Source organism: Bidens hawaiensis, unplaced genomic scaffold (genome assembly GCF_021521415.1).
Source record: "Bidens hawaiensis isolate Kalapana, Puna unplaced genomic scaffold, B.hawaiensis_p1.1 tig00002125_1, whole genome shotgun sequence".
NCBI classification, from domain to species: Eukaryota; Viridiplantae; Streptophyta; class Magnoliopsida; order Asterales; family Asteraceae; genus Bidens; species Bidens hawaiensis.
In genome coordinates this window covers 1,694,066-1,708,714 of record NW_027491113.1, presented here as the reverse complement: position 1 = coordinate 1,708,714, position 14,649 = coordinate 1,694,066, and the positions used below count along the sequence as shown (strand labels likewise).

At 35.5% G+C, this 14,649-nt stretch overlaps 3 protein-coding genes across 3 annotated transcripts; 1 reads left to right on the top strand and 2 right to left on the bottom strand.

Annotated features, from left to right (window-relative positions):
* The first annotated feature begins 2,601 nt into the window (after positions 1–2,601).
* On the top strand, positions 2,602–4,169 carry LOC143607578 (pectate lyase 1-like). The gene is made up of 4 exons (XM_077082976.1): positions 2,602–2,762; positions 2,868–3,504; positions 3,604–3,846; positions 3,945–4,169. Exons 1-4 carry the CDS (start codon positions 2,674–2,676, stop codon positions 4,167–4,169), a joined length of 1,194 nt encoding a protein of 397 aa, XP_076939091.1. The 5' UTR covers positions 2,602–2,673.
* Positions 4,170–4,725: 556 nt separating this feature from the next.
* Positions 4,726–10,339, bottom strand: LOC143607819 (alpha-amylase 3, chloroplastic-like; the record flags this gene model as incomplete). The annotated part of the gene is made up of 12 exons (XM_077083122.1): positions 4,726–5,092; positions 5,511–5,678; positions 5,756–5,878; positions 6,357–6,606; positions 6,683–6,810; positions 6,864–7,053; positions 7,121–8,060; positions 8,138–8,258; positions 8,935–9,006; positions 9,077–9,131; positions 9,245–9,375; positions 10,112–10,339. Coding segments are annotated over 12 exons (2,565 nt in total), but the record flags the coding sequence as incomplete, so codon positions are not given.
* Positions 10,340–11,767: 1,428 nt separating this feature from the next.
* LOC143607808 (uncharacterized) lies at positions 11,768–12,951 on the bottom strand. Its single transcript, XM_077083115.1, has 3 exons — positions 12,561–12,951; positions 12,378–12,487; positions 11,768–12,099 (listed from the first exon to the last, which is right to left on the bottom strand). The coding sequence occupies exons 1-3, from the start codon at positions 12,949–12,951 to the stop codon at positions 12,052–12,054; spliced, it is 549 nt and encodes a 182-aa protein (XP_076939230.1). The 3' UTR covers positions 11,768–12,051.
* Between the last annotated feature and the right edge of the window lie 1,698 nt (positions 12,952–14,649).

Sequence of the window (14,649 nt, the reverse complement as noted above, 5' to 3'; positions counted from 1 at the left end):
TGTCTCATCTTTTGTAATGTAAATATTTATACTTTAAATCCACATGTTTTATAAAAACTTCCGCTAATAACCCGTAACTCTGATTTATATACAAATGTGGTGCCAACTGTTGGTCACACTCCTAGGTCTTAGATGGGGGTGTAACAGGTGCCCCGGGACCCCCATTCGTTGAGGGTTACAATTAAACTAGAAATACGATATGGATAGTGATAGTAATTAATACGCGTTATTGTTACACGGTTAGTCGTGCACAACTAAAGAAAGGATTAACCATTAACGGTGAACGTAACCGAGCTCAGGTGAGTTTCTAGCCCCACTTCCTTGTTATGTTTTCGGGGCTGTGTGCATACTCGATGTGATTAGTTAATACACTTATCTTAAGTGGTAAGTGTATGCCTTCTATGATTATATGTATGAATGAATGCTTGACGGTACGTGAACAATCTTCGGATATTGCATATGCCGCCAGGTAATAATGTGATATGTGAATGTTTTAAGTATGATGTATGAATGATATGTGAAAGTTACGGAGAATGTTAAGTGTACGTTTGAAATTACATAAATTTAATATCTAAAGAAGATAATGTTTGGCTGTATGGAGGTACGTTTAAAGGGTTGCATACCCTAATAATATATGCGAAGGTTACACGGTTGCATACCCTAATAATATATGCGAATGTTACAGGGTTGCATACCCTAATAATATATGCGAATGTTACAGGGTTGCATACCCTAATAATATATGTGAAGGTTACAAGGTTGCATACCCTAATAATATATGTGAAGGTTACATGGTTGCGGACCCTAATAATATCTGCGAAGGTTATATGGCGAAATGCTCTTCAAAACGTGTAAGTATGTATGTAAAGTAAGATGATCATTGAAAGTTTGAAAGAAAGAAAGAAAGGAAACATGTATGTATGAATGAAAGAAAGATAACATGCTAAGTACGTAATATGTATCTTCGGATACGTATGTATGTAAGTATGTGAATGTATTGTATGTTGTCTGATTAACTAGAACTCACTCAGCGTAGCTGACTTTTAGTATGCACGCAGGTAAATAGACTGAGGCAGCTGGCTTGAGGGGGACAGATGGCAGGATCTGAAGAGGCTAGCATCTGAAGATTTGTCATGATGTTTTGATATTATGTTTTATGTTATGTTTTTAAAAGACAAGTTATTAATGCTTGTAATGAATGGTTGACTTTTATTATTTCTGCAAAATTATTAATTCACTATGATATTTAGAAACTATGTTTTATGAGTAAATCCGACGCTAATGTATGACACCAGGATCGGGGCCTTACAGTTTGTGAAGACGATGAATCAAGGTCACATGTATAGGTTTTGTCTTATAGAATTGCCTTTAGACTTTTCCGACTTTTCTTTTGTCTTGGTTGCTACTTTTGTCTCTTTTATCTATTAGTATTATAGCGCTTTACATATTTTTATAACATTATGCTTTGTTATTTAGTCACATCTTTTATTCATAATTTATGTTTATCTTGATTACAATAGAACCCTAAAAAAGTGGTTCCTAGAACAAGGGGTTTCAGTTGGGAGCAGTCTCTCTATTACACGAAATAAGGATAAGGTTATGTACTCATGCCATCCTATCCAGACCCTACATGTTAATGTGGTATTTTACGAGTTATTTTTGTATGTTTAATTGTTTATTCTATAAAAATGGACAAAAATAAGAATGATGAAAAGGATTTCTAGCCACAAAGAAAACCTCTTAAAAAATAATGAAAAATTAATAAAAAAATCATAACTCAAAATGTATTAAAAAAAATGAAAAATGTAAAAACGCAAAAATGTTTCCACCTTCTTCGTCATTCTAAAAAAATCCAAAATAGACACGATGTTTAAGAAAAAACATCATTGTGTCTTTTTATTTATCATTGTGTTTTGTGATTATTTTCGTCATTGATTGTGTCTTTTTTCCTTGACACTGTGCTTTTTTTTCTCTTGATATTGTGTTATATTACTCAACATTGTGTTATATTTTGTTCGGTATTGTGTCAAATTTTGCGACCTATTGTGTCTTTTTTATTTATCATTGTGTTGTTTGTTAATTTGCGACATTTGTATTTTAACTTTACCCTTACTTGGTATGCTTCTTGATTACCAATTAATCAATTGCATTTTTCTTTTTTCCTTTTTTAACATGGATATGTTTGTATTCTCCATATTATAATTTTCTACGTGTGAGACGAAGTATACATTGTTAAATCAATATCTGTAAATTGCAACTATGTTTAATAAAAAGAAAGGGATGTTGATATAGATGAACAAAATCAATGGTAAATTTTATTTATAACTTTAGTTGTAAGTCATGTCCGGTTATACTTATAAAACATTAGTTGGTTGCTTATTTGTTACTGTACATGAATATAGATATTGATGATATATGAAGTTGTTATTTTACGTTTAAAAATATTGCTATGAATTGGTTTACCAAAATTAGCAATTGTATTGAACTTGGTTATCGGGTGGATCTCTTGGTGCACATTATTAGTTGCATTAATTCATGGTAAGCCAACAGCTAGTTACTAAATGTAGATAAACAAAACATGTTATTTAAAGGATGGATGGAAGAACCATAGCAAGTCATTGGCTTGTTTAGTGCATTAACTCCACTAAACAAGTAGCTATTAGAAATCATACAATGGGAAAACATTGTTGCTATGTTGTGTTTTTAACCTTAGCATGTGTCACTTTGGTTCAAGCTGCACGGACCAGCGAAGAGGTCGACCTGTAAGTTTATTTAACTTTCGAAACAAGCTAGCTATTAAATTGATGGTTGTACACTTGCAGTGTGTGTGTATATATATATAATTAGATTCTTTTTATTATATATAGGCATCTACCTCAAGAAGACTCAACAAGGAGGAGCCTAAGTGGATGTTCGGCGGACAACGCGATAGACAAGTGCTGGAGGTGCAAAGCCGACTGGGCGGACAACCGACAGGCATTGGCGGATTGCGCCCTTGGTGCTGCAAAGGGAACAACCGGGGGAAAAGGTGGTGACGTATACAAGGTGACCAGCGAAGCAGACGATGATGCTGAAAATCCAAAGGAAGGCACACTCCGGTTCGGTGTGACCCAAAACAGACCCTTGTGGATCATCTTTGAAAAAGACATGGTGATTACTTTGAGTCAGGAGCTTGTAGTACAAAGCGACAAGACCATCGATGGTCGGGGTGCGAAAGTTGAGATCACCAAGGGAGGTCTCATTCTTATGGATGTCAAGAATGTAATCATCCATGGGATAAACGTCCACGATGTCGTGGAGCTTCCAGGAGGCATGATTAAGAGCTCAGATGGTCCAGCAACATTGAGACAAAAGAGTGACGGTGATTGTGTAACTGTTAGCGGTTCTTCCAAGGTATGGATCGACCATTGCTCCTTCAGTAAGGCTTTTGATGGCCTCGTCGATGTCACCTTGGGCAGCTCCATGTTTACCGTCTCCAACTGCAAGTTCACCCAACACCCGAAAGTGAGTAAATTTATATATCTAGATATCTTCGACCGCTTTATATATAATTAATTATATTATAAATATAATATTGTAATTTTATCAATTGATCATCGACAGGTGATGTTGCTCGGGGCTGATGACAGCCATCATCAAGATAAAAATATGGTCGGCACTGTTGCATACAACTTGTTCACCGATAACTGCGACCAAAGAATGCCTAGATGTCGATTTGGGTTTTTCCAAGTTGTTAACAACAACTATGACAGATGGGGAACCTACGCAATCGGTGGTAGCTCTGCCCCAACTATACTCAGCCAAGGGAACAAATTCTTGGCCCCCGATGACCCTGCCAAGAAAAATGTATGTATATACCAGTACTCATTTTTTTTTCTTATATATCTGAATAATTCATTCATAAAATTAATTAACCTTCCTTGTTTCATTTTATCTTCAACTAGGTATGTGTCAGAGCTGATGCACCAGAGTCCGAGTCGATGCAGTGGAACTGGAGATCCGAAAAAGACGTTCTTGAGAACGGGGCTGTCTTTGTGGCATCTGGATCTGACCCCTCGCCAACCGGTGACCAAGCAGCCGCCATTATTCCAGCTGAACCTGGAGAATCTGTGCCCAAACTCACCGCCAGTGCTGGTGTACTCTCATGCTCACCCGGATCACCCTGCTAAGTACAACTTGCATGTCCAAGAAGCTATATATGATTATCTTTTTCAATGAAGCCATCAATCCTAAATGTGTTATAATAACACAAGTGTAACTATATATGAGTTTGAGATCCGTGCCTTTTATTGTCGTTGACATTGTCAACCTCCCAATAAATGTTTTTGACCTTATTTTGATCAAATAAACTACTCTAGTCTAATGACACTATGCTTTATAAGTTGGATGTTCTTCATTTCTAGCATGCCCCTCATAAAACTCAAAATGGCTTTGTGTAGATGCCAACTTCGGTCTGCAAACCAAGCAGCATCTTGACCCGCCTTTTGACCAACCTAATTCTTCATTTCTAGTACCCTGTCTAACCGATCAAGGAAGTTTTAAGGATTGAAGGTTTTTGAAATTAGCTAAAAACTTGTGAAGACTCTTGACCGGCCTTTTTTACCAACCTAATTCTTCTCCCAACAGTTCACTACAAGTAGCTTGAATTGCATTTTAACATAAACTTCTAAGTTAAGCCTTTGGAATTTCGTTTGTCAAACAATACACACTAACGACAACATTTATAAAAATATTATCAATATATAAATTATATAAAAAAAATAAAAGGAAATGCATTTTCACAGATTATGATAACCTGTTAATACTCTTGGTATACAATATATAAAAGGAAGCATGATTTACAACTTCATTCATATGTAACCAGATAATACTCTAGTATACAATATTTGTGTGTATTATGTTCATACTTGAAAATTTGTTGATTATGAGGAGTTTATGATGCTTCCCATACTTTGTAATCATTGCCCTGAACCACCAACGACCAATTCTGGGACCCACTTCCGGGTTCGTAATGGCCTGGACCGATCTTCATTGCCACCTTCTCATCAATTATGGCTGCATATACATCTCTTTCTGCCTTGATGATCTTAACCTAAAGTGGTGCATCACATACACATGGCTGGTTGATTTAACTTTATATGAATGGAAATTCTAAATCGTCTAGTTGTCTATCAATGGTTAGTATTTTTAAAGAATTTTACTTTTTCACACAACTGACACAATGTGTATGTTATATGCATTAGGTATGTGTAGATTATGGGTAGGTAATAAAATTCACATAACCTACATATGTGATATGTGTAGATTCTATAAATAAACATGTTTTGTTTATGTAGTTTGTTAGAAGGTTAATAGAAATGAATAGACATTACATTTTAACCATTTTTTTTCCTTTTTTGTATGTAATTCGTGGTTGTTAAGCAATCTTAAATTTCTTAAATTATCTGGAAGTTTTGAAATGATCCTAATCGTATATGTATACACACATACACATATCCCATGACACTTACTGTGCTCCGGCAATGTATCTTGTTTCGCATCCTGAGTGACATAAGTGCAGCAATCTCAGATTTGTAGCGGGAGAACATGTGATCATAGAAAACTGATGGTGTCCCGGGATGAGTCAGGATGTAAGCATATCCTTGCATCTCTTTTCCACCTGGAAATCTCCAATGACCCTTCACAAACAAGTATAATAATATTTTTACCCATATTTATATGCACACTGAAACACATAACCAATGATATTTAGTACCTGTGTTGAACCAGTGTCATGATTTTCAATAAACGTGACAGCACGAGAGGGCCACCAACCGACAACACCTGGAGGTTTTCCCTTTGAATCACTTAATCTCCAGTATTCACATCTTTCAATTGCCTGAATGTATATATAAAGACATGATAAGGTACAAATCTAATGGATTTAAAGCACATGTTAATATATAGGGCTGTAAACGAACCGACCGTTCATGAAATATTTGGCAGAAAGTTCGTTTATTTAATAAACATGCGAACATGAGCAAACTTTTTGTTTATTTAGTTAAAAGAACGAACATGAACAGATGTCCTGATCATTCATTTATGTTTGTAAATGCTTATTCATTATTACATTCGCTTATGTTCATTTTATTCGTTTGTTTACATATTCATTGATATTATTAAGCCCATTATAATTTATCAGAGTTTTATTGAATTAAAATATCACCATTTACAACTTAGACTCATTTTATTTACTCCATTCGTTTAATTATTTGTGTTTGATCGTTTGTTCGGTTAAAGTTAAACGAATGAATACGAATATGCCCATCCGCATTCATTTGGTTCATTTACAGGCCGATAATTTATAATACACTTACAGAATGAAAAATTCCTTTGGTGGTGACATCAAACGCGCCAGCTGTTCCATTAGCATCATTTATCCAATCAATAATCCGTTGGCGATGAGCATCTTGATTGTGATCCATCTCACCATATGCGTAACTTAAAGAATCCCAATATTCACCAACCGAAAAATATGGCTCACTTGCCTCCATGTATTCCTTCACATAACCGCCCCAAAATCCTCTTACAAAATCTAGCCTCCATCCATCATACCCAATCTCTTTCCTACCAAAAAATTTTAAAAAATCTAAAATGCATCATAAAAAAAATTAAAAAATTAAGGTGACATGACCACACTAACCTAAGCCAACATAACCATTCACTAAGATCTTTCCTCACAAATTCTTGTGAATGATCAATGTTCGGTGCAGCATGGAAATTATCTCCGCTGCTCTTATTTCCCCGGCCCCATAACGAAAACCAAAGAAACTTCAAGAATGTGCTACATGAAAAAAAAAATGAAAACTTTTTTAAATCAATACCTGAAAATGAGGATCATCCCCGACAACTGCACGATCATCCCAGTTTAATAAACCACCAAAAATGTTCCAAATACCATTTTGATTCTGATAATGTGCACACCGATGATTAATCACAGCATCCCCTAAAACCCTTATACCAACTTGATGAAATTTCTTCACAACCGATTTCAATTCATCAACATTGCCATACCTGATCCACATACTTCAATTATCAATCAATCTATCAAGTTATAAATTGTGCGTGTGCGTTAAAGTACCTAGAGTTCAAGTTATATAGATCTCTTGGCATGTAGCCTTCGGGTGAGATGGATTCTGTTGGTGGAGGCAACCAAACAATGGTGAACCCGAGTGATGCCAGCTCAGCAGCCTTTTCTTCTAATTCCACATACCACTTACCAGATTTGTTGGACTCCCAATTAAACCCCAGAAACAAAATTTCAAACCCTGTACCAGTTGCTGAGCTTATCTTTACAGCTGTATCAGTATCAGCATCCACAACTTCCTCTATAATTTCGGGAGGAGTTGGAACCGAGCTTCTGAAAATACCATAAGCTTCTGCGGCTAACTTTTCAATCTCTTGAAGAATCAATTCCTGTGCTTCTTTAGTTTTTGTTTTTCGGCTCACTTCAGATGATATTCCACTTACCAGATGCCTAATTTCGTTGATGATTTCATCAGTATATGCAGTATCTGTATCTTCTTTATCCACTTGAGTTTCTTGTTTATGTTCCTTCGGAATCGGTATGTAAAAATCATTTCCCATATTATTAATCCATGTGTTATCATTAAGTTTCAAAACAAAAAGAAAACCAGCAGTTTCTTCATCTAATGAAAATTCTCCATAGCAGCCATTTCCATTTTCTCTGTGTTGCAATGGTGTACGCAAGGCTTTGTTTTTGAACAACAACGTGTTAGCCGGATATGGTCCAGAAGGAATTTCCCACTTTTTACTCTCGTCTTTTGAGACTCCCCAATGAACAATAACATCATCAGGGATATCGGTTTCCATATTTACAAGATAATTAGATGTTTTTGAACATCTTTTTATGTACACAGTCATGGAATTCTCAACCACAGTTTCTTGTACAACCGGATGCTCTATGTAGAAGCTTTTAACAGATTCTTTTGAGTCACCGGTGTTATTTTCATTTTCAGAATGTGTGTCTTCTGACTGGATCAACATACTAGAAAGCTGCCCTGAAATAATAGACTTGTTTAGTTATTCAATAACTAAATGGTGGTTACAGTCTTACAGAAATATAATATGATCCAACCTGGCCATATGGCGAACCCCTGTTTCTTTCCGACAGCATTGTCATCATCGTCTAAGAAACTGACAAGTGGCACCTTAAAATCTCTCCCTCTGTACTGATACCAAGATCCAGTTTCCTCATCCTAAATCATTAGAAGTTAATTAACTGCAAAAAGAAATAAAAATACTTAAGGTGTTAACAACTTAAACCAGTACATCAATCAATCAATCAATCAATCATGCCCAGTGAAATCCCACCAACAGCAAAGCTATAAGTAGGGTCTGGGGAGGGTGGGATGTAGGCACACCGTACCTCTATCCAAAGGAATAAAGAGGTGGCTTCCAGAGAGACCCTCGGCTCTAAGTACATGTGTATGAAGCAAAATAAAGGAAATCAAAGTTTAACAGTTATATAAAAACTACTACTAATTATAATAATATTAATAATAAGTTCACAGTTTAACAGCTATATAAAAGCTAATAATAATTATAATAATATATGTAAGGGAAATACCATTATGGTATGTGACCTAAATAAGTAAAGTCTAAGCCCTAAGGTATTCAATTCTCTCTAAAAATCCTTAACTTTAATTCTACTTCTCCACGAATTCCTATCCTCAACCATGTCCTCGGAGAGGTTTAGGTCTATCAAATCATGCCTAATCCTCTCATCCCAAGTCAATTTCGGTCGTCCTCTACCCCTCCTCCCCTCTATAGTAATGTTTTCTACGGATCTAACAGGATTCGTCGTCTGTCTTCTCTTTACATGTCCAAACCATCTCAGTCTCCACTCTCTTATCTTGTCTGCTATGTTCGCACCTTCACTTCATAAACTGTATCTGTTTCTTCTGTTGTTGATGATTTTGTCAAAGGGGTCTCGATTGCATAGTCCTGAAAGATATGATATAAAATATTAAGTATTCCACCAAAAAGACATAATAAAACTAAAGAAATCAGATACCTTTATGGTAACAGAGTTCAATGGTCTCATCTCAACAGGAGGTTGATCCCATTCACTGCAAACATTAAGAACCAACGTATAAGAAGTGAGATCAAATTAATGAGCATACATATGCATATATGTGTCTGTAAATTTTTATGAGTTTGCTCAAACTATGGTCAACGAAACCTGCCAATGTCGTTGGCATAATTAACGCCCCAATGAAGAACCCATTTTCCTGGAAGGTTACATCCTACAGTCAGCTGCCAATTTTCCTCATCGTTACCATGATCTAATCTGATTATTATCTTTCCGTCCACCTATCAATGGTATCAAGTGTTAGCAGTAGCACTACAACAAAACTATACTGTACTTGAAAACTACAAAGACAACACTTGATTTGTACTTGTGATTGACATTTGCCCAAATATATAGTGATATATACAGAGAACAAGCCAGAAAACAAGCTACCAACATAAAAATTACAAAGTGGTCCCTGAACTATGAATTGTGTTAACCTCAGTCATGTCCACACCTTGGCGTGTTATCTTGTTTGATTCAAAGATTATCAATTTGATCAAACTTGATTGACATCCAAGATCCTAGCATAATTTGCTAATTTTATAATGTAATACAATATTTAGCAAAGTAGTCAACTGAAAGTCTTTCGTTTTTCATTGAACATAAACTAATATTAATCAATCGAACAATACAATGCACTTTCACTTAATTCATCGATCATCCACCAAATTAATGTTGAGCACGAAACTGAAACAACCAAACCGAAACAAAAACAATTCATGGTTTGGTCTAGGCTTTGCATGTAATAAAAACCAAATTTACAGATTATCGATTTAAGTAATTTAGAAGATATTTTAAGCCCAAATGTATAATAATGAATTAGTTATTAATCAACAGAATGATTTAACCTCATATTCATTATTATTTTAATGGCCGTACTGTTTTTAAAAGTTCAAGAACAACAACTGAAGTTTCAGTTTCACCCAAAAACCGGACGGCTGACACATTCAGAACCATAATTAACTTGGATCGAACCTTATGAATGCGTTGCAACGGAAACGTCTCTCGAAACATGACGTGATCGGACACCTTGGAATCAAGAAGAGCTGTATCGCTATTAGCCGAAGCTCTGACGTTGGGTTTCAGAACCTTTGATCTTAATTGACAGATTTTGGCGCCATTATTATTAAGCAGACTTGTTGTCCTAATACTGCTGCTGTAGCATAAAGAAGAGTGGTTAGATTTTTTGAAATGAATAGGTGGGTTATTGTTTGTTTAGATCTTTTTATCATTTACACTTTACACCCTTCACTTTTAGAGTTGCCTGATACCAATAAAGGTCGTCATGACATTGCTTACAAGCTAGGAAGTACCGGCTCATCTAACACCGTTATCATTTTAAAAACTAAGATAGCCGTTGATCCAACCGACCTATGTCCACTGGAATTTTTTTAATTGTCTCTAAGCACTCATGATAAAAAAAAATTACAAGTACACTGTTATGAATATATAAAGGTAGATATGATGTTTCTAACTTAGATAACAAGAAAAGTAAACGTGCTTAAATAATAAAAGAAAATAAGGACCGGTCCACAAACCTCCCTTGTCTTCAGTTTTCATAAAATCTATTTTGTCTTTATTAAACCGAACCCGAACTTAAAAACAAGCCTCCATAAACCCAAAATGAAGTATTATAATCCGGTAGTAAACATACACGATTTAAAAGTTATCCAAATTATTTGAAGAATGCAAAACTCACCCCTTCATACAAAACTCTTTTTTTTTCTTAATCATTATCAAGATTTATACTATTATATAATTTGATTAAATTCGTTAAAAATGGTGTTTGATTTAAAATCAGGTTTTTAAATTTCTTTTAACTTCTTCTCCCTATAAGAAATTGATAGGTAAAGACCAAATGGTGTGTGGGCGACTCATGATATAAACCTTTCAAAAATATCTGATAACTTTTGGATTTATGCAAATTCGGATATACCATTTACGACCATGTCGACGAGACTGTGACCACAATAAAGTATACAAGGTCCCACACACACTAGTGGAAAACAGAAATACTATACTGTAACTATATTAAACTTTTAGCGGCTAATTCATTCATAATAAAAAGGTTTTTGACCAGGAGTATACCTTGCCTACCAGGGGTACTGCCCCTTAAGCTAACTCACCCACTCGATTAAACTAAAGAGCTCAAAAGATATTACATTCATTGAAAATTTATTCATCAAGCTAATAACAAATTATGTTACAACAAGTACTAAAATCCATCGTCACCGCCAACAGTGGTTTTCTCTCCCTACCACTAGAACCACATTAGCGTCTAGTTAATGAATAAAAACAAACTCAATAAATTTGAACATTAACCACCATCAACCGAGCTCAATTCCAAGTCAGAAGTACACAACACGCTTGCATCGAAACACTCCATCCGTCGGCGGTTCATTATCACCACCACCCCTGCTCGGTTTCTCAGGCGCCGCCGGCATTTCCCTCCTTTTCCCTCCCACCATCTCAGGATCCCATCCATCTTCAATCTTTACATCTGCAAATGTCTTCAACGGCGACCTTCCCCTCTTTCTCTTTGTCAACTCCGTCTCGGGACCCGACTCATATTCAACCTTAACCTCCACACCACCAAGCCCACCCCTACCGCCGCCAATTGGTGACCATTCATCTCCAATCTTAACAGTATTCCGACCACCATAACATGCGTTCACCTCCTCCATTGGAGCTTCTTGTTTGATCGGTCTTTCGCACTTGAACACGTGAGTTAGATTCAACACACCTTCTTTCTTATTGTACGCGAAGGTCAATACATCACCATCTGATAGCCTGTGATACTTGCGGAACATTGACCATCCTGCCGTTAAACTGTATTTGTAACTGTTAGTCCTGTATCGCTCTACGTGTATCCCTATTGTCCACTCTTTTCCTTCAGGGTCCTTCAACATTATACTCTATGGATGTTCTAGGCCCGCAGCCTTGACAAATTTGGCTGGCAATCTCTACAACCCACAACAAAAAAAACAAAAACTTGATTTTATTAATAGGTACATAGGGTTGTGTAAACGTATCCTGTCCCCATAAATCTTCACAGTACCACAGGAGATAAAATTCTTGTAAACACAAAAGGAATATCAATAATGTATACTAGTTGAACACATACTTTGATCTCAATAACACAAAAAGGTTGAGCTACATAGCAGTATTATTAGTGTGACAATTTGAGCTCAAAATACTAATCATGTAACAACAAACTGCAGCACATACTTAGAAATATTACCATGTAATATCTGAAGGATCTCCTAAAGACTTTTTTATAGCAAAGATTCTCCCCAGTCATAACCTCATCATCATCATCATCATCATCATGACATTCACGGACACCATCATCTGCAAAATCTAATAGTCAAAAAACCATTTATAAATATAAATAATAATATGAAAAGAGAGATAGAAGGCCAACCGATTTTATAGAGCGGAAGATCCTTTTCACAGCCATTAACACCAAGAAAGGAAACGCAAAACTTGAAGGCATCGATCATCCAAAAGATAACAACATCCCTGACACACAATCCAACATCTTGGACCAGTTTCTCCCATCCGTTACCAAAACAATATTCTTCACCGATCTTTTCAAACTCAACCCTCCACGAATGCTTCCCTGTGACCGACACGAAAAGCTTTAGGCAATGGCTGCGAACAAAACTCATCATACACATAGGCATATACTTATTAATTAATAATGGAAAGAGGGTTAGCGAATGAATGAATACCAGCGGGGAAGAAGGGTCACGGATGACTTTGAAGAAGGAAGGGGATCGTTCTTCCGGGTCGCTAGTCTGAGCCTTAGCCATATCGGATCAATTCAACAACAACAACAAGGTAATAATATTAATAAAGGATATTTAGGGTTAGATTCAAGAACAGAACAGTAGAGACTAAAGAGAAAAAGAGGGATGTGACGTGAAATGGATGATACGAGTACAAAGTGATGTGTTTGTTTCACTAAATCTATGGATACCCAAACACCCCAATTCGTCCCTTACAGAACTATACGAGGTATAAGGGGCATATAAATCTATCTAACTATGTATATAATTGTCTACCATAAAATCCTAGTTGTTCCCATCATTCTCTAGAGCCACCAGATTGCTTGATTTATAAATGGAGGCTTCTCATGCATTTGACCCGAATTCACGGGTATGGGTCTTACCAAACCCGGATAGTCTTTAAATGGTTATAACATCTCATTTATTTCTAAAACTATTTCATAATCAAACAATAATTTTTACGGGTCATGGGTCTCATCAAACCCAGATAACCCTTAAACGGGTTATAACATCTCATTTATTTGTAAAATAACCCCTTAATCATCAAAGAATAATTTTCACGGGTTATGGGTCTTACCAAACTCTAATAACCCTCAAATGGGTTATAGGATCTCATTTATTGATAAACACTTTCATCATCAAACTCTAATTTAATTTATCTGCTTTAAATGTTCTCTGTTGATGGTCTATCTTCTCTATCGTCGGTTAACTTCCGATACCAACCATTGTCAACTACATCAACGCCTTTTTTTTCATTAAACAAGTATTTGTATTCATCTTTGTACATTTAAAAAAATCAACATGCTCATGTTCGTTAAAAATCTAAAAAACCTAAACATCTCAACTGATAAAACCCAAACGTTAAAAAATATAATAACAAACTAATATATATGTATTAAATTAAAACAAAAGTACGTTAAAAAATATAAATCATCATAAAATAGCAAAACGATTAAAAACAAAACTTTAAATAAACTCCCGTAATACAGGAGGATCAAACTAGTTTTGTATAATCATATACGGGACATATAGATGGTGTTTAATATTCCTATAAAACCCTTAAAATTGGTTTGGAATAAATGTTGTTATACCCAAACTTTATTGAAAAAAAAGAACTTTTTAATTTAAGATGTTTGTAAGTAGAGATGAGATCGGTACCGACTGGTACCGGTATCAAAAATACAGGTTCTGAAAATCACAAATTCTTGATACCGGTATTGAAAGTAAAAAGTCGAAAAATACCGATACTGGTATCGTACAAATCCTGAAACTCAAAACTTTGGTACCGACAGCACAAAATCGATACCGATTTCGGTACCGGTTCGGTATCATCACTATTTGTAAGTATAAATTATTTTTATTATATATTGTTTAATAGATGAGAATCTTTTTTTATCATTGGAATACTTAATTGGGTTTTAAACGAGCTAAGTTGAGCCTGAACTCGACCAGATTTGAGCTTAGCTTATTTCAAGCTCTTTTCTGGAACCATGAGTTCGACTCGTGAGTCATTTTCTCAAGTCCGAGTTCGACTTGTTTATTCTTTATTAATTAATTTGTATGTTTATAATTGTTATTTATATATTGAGAAAACCTTAAACGAGCATAAGCTCATCTCAACTTATGTAGCACTTTAAACGTGCCAAAGCTTAGCTGGAGCTCGGCTTGAAGTGTGAAATTAATTCATAAAAACTCCAAAGGGGTAAAACTTAAAAATACACA

Excerpts from the sequence above, each read along its gene's own strand:
- LOC143607808 (XM_077083115.1), bottom strand. The coding sequence starts at position 12,951 with ATGGCTAAGGCTCAGACTAGCGACCCGGAAGAACGATCCCCTTCCTTC. Across the intron at positions 12,488-12,560 it reads TCTTCCGCTCTATAAAATCG|ATGATGGTGTCCGTGAATGT; the intron begins GTTGGCCTTCTA and ends TAGATTTTGCAG. Across the intron at positions 12,100-12,377 it reads GATCCTTCAGATATTACATG|AGATTGCCAGCCAAATTTGT; the intron begins GTAATATTTCTA and ends TGTGGGTTGTAG.
- LOC143607578 (XM_077082976.1), top strand. The coding sequence starts at position 2,674 with ATGGGAAAACATTGTTGCTATGTTGTGTTTTTAACCTTAGCATGTGTC. Across the intron at positions 2,763-2,867 it reads ACCAGCGAAGAGGTCGACCT|GCATCTACCTCAAGAAGACT; the intron begins GTAAGTTTATTT and ends TATTATATATAG. Across the intron at positions 3,847-3,944 it reads ATGACCCTGCCAAGAAAAAT|GTATGTGTCAGAGCTGATGC; the intron begins GTATGTATATAC and ends ATCTTCAACTAG.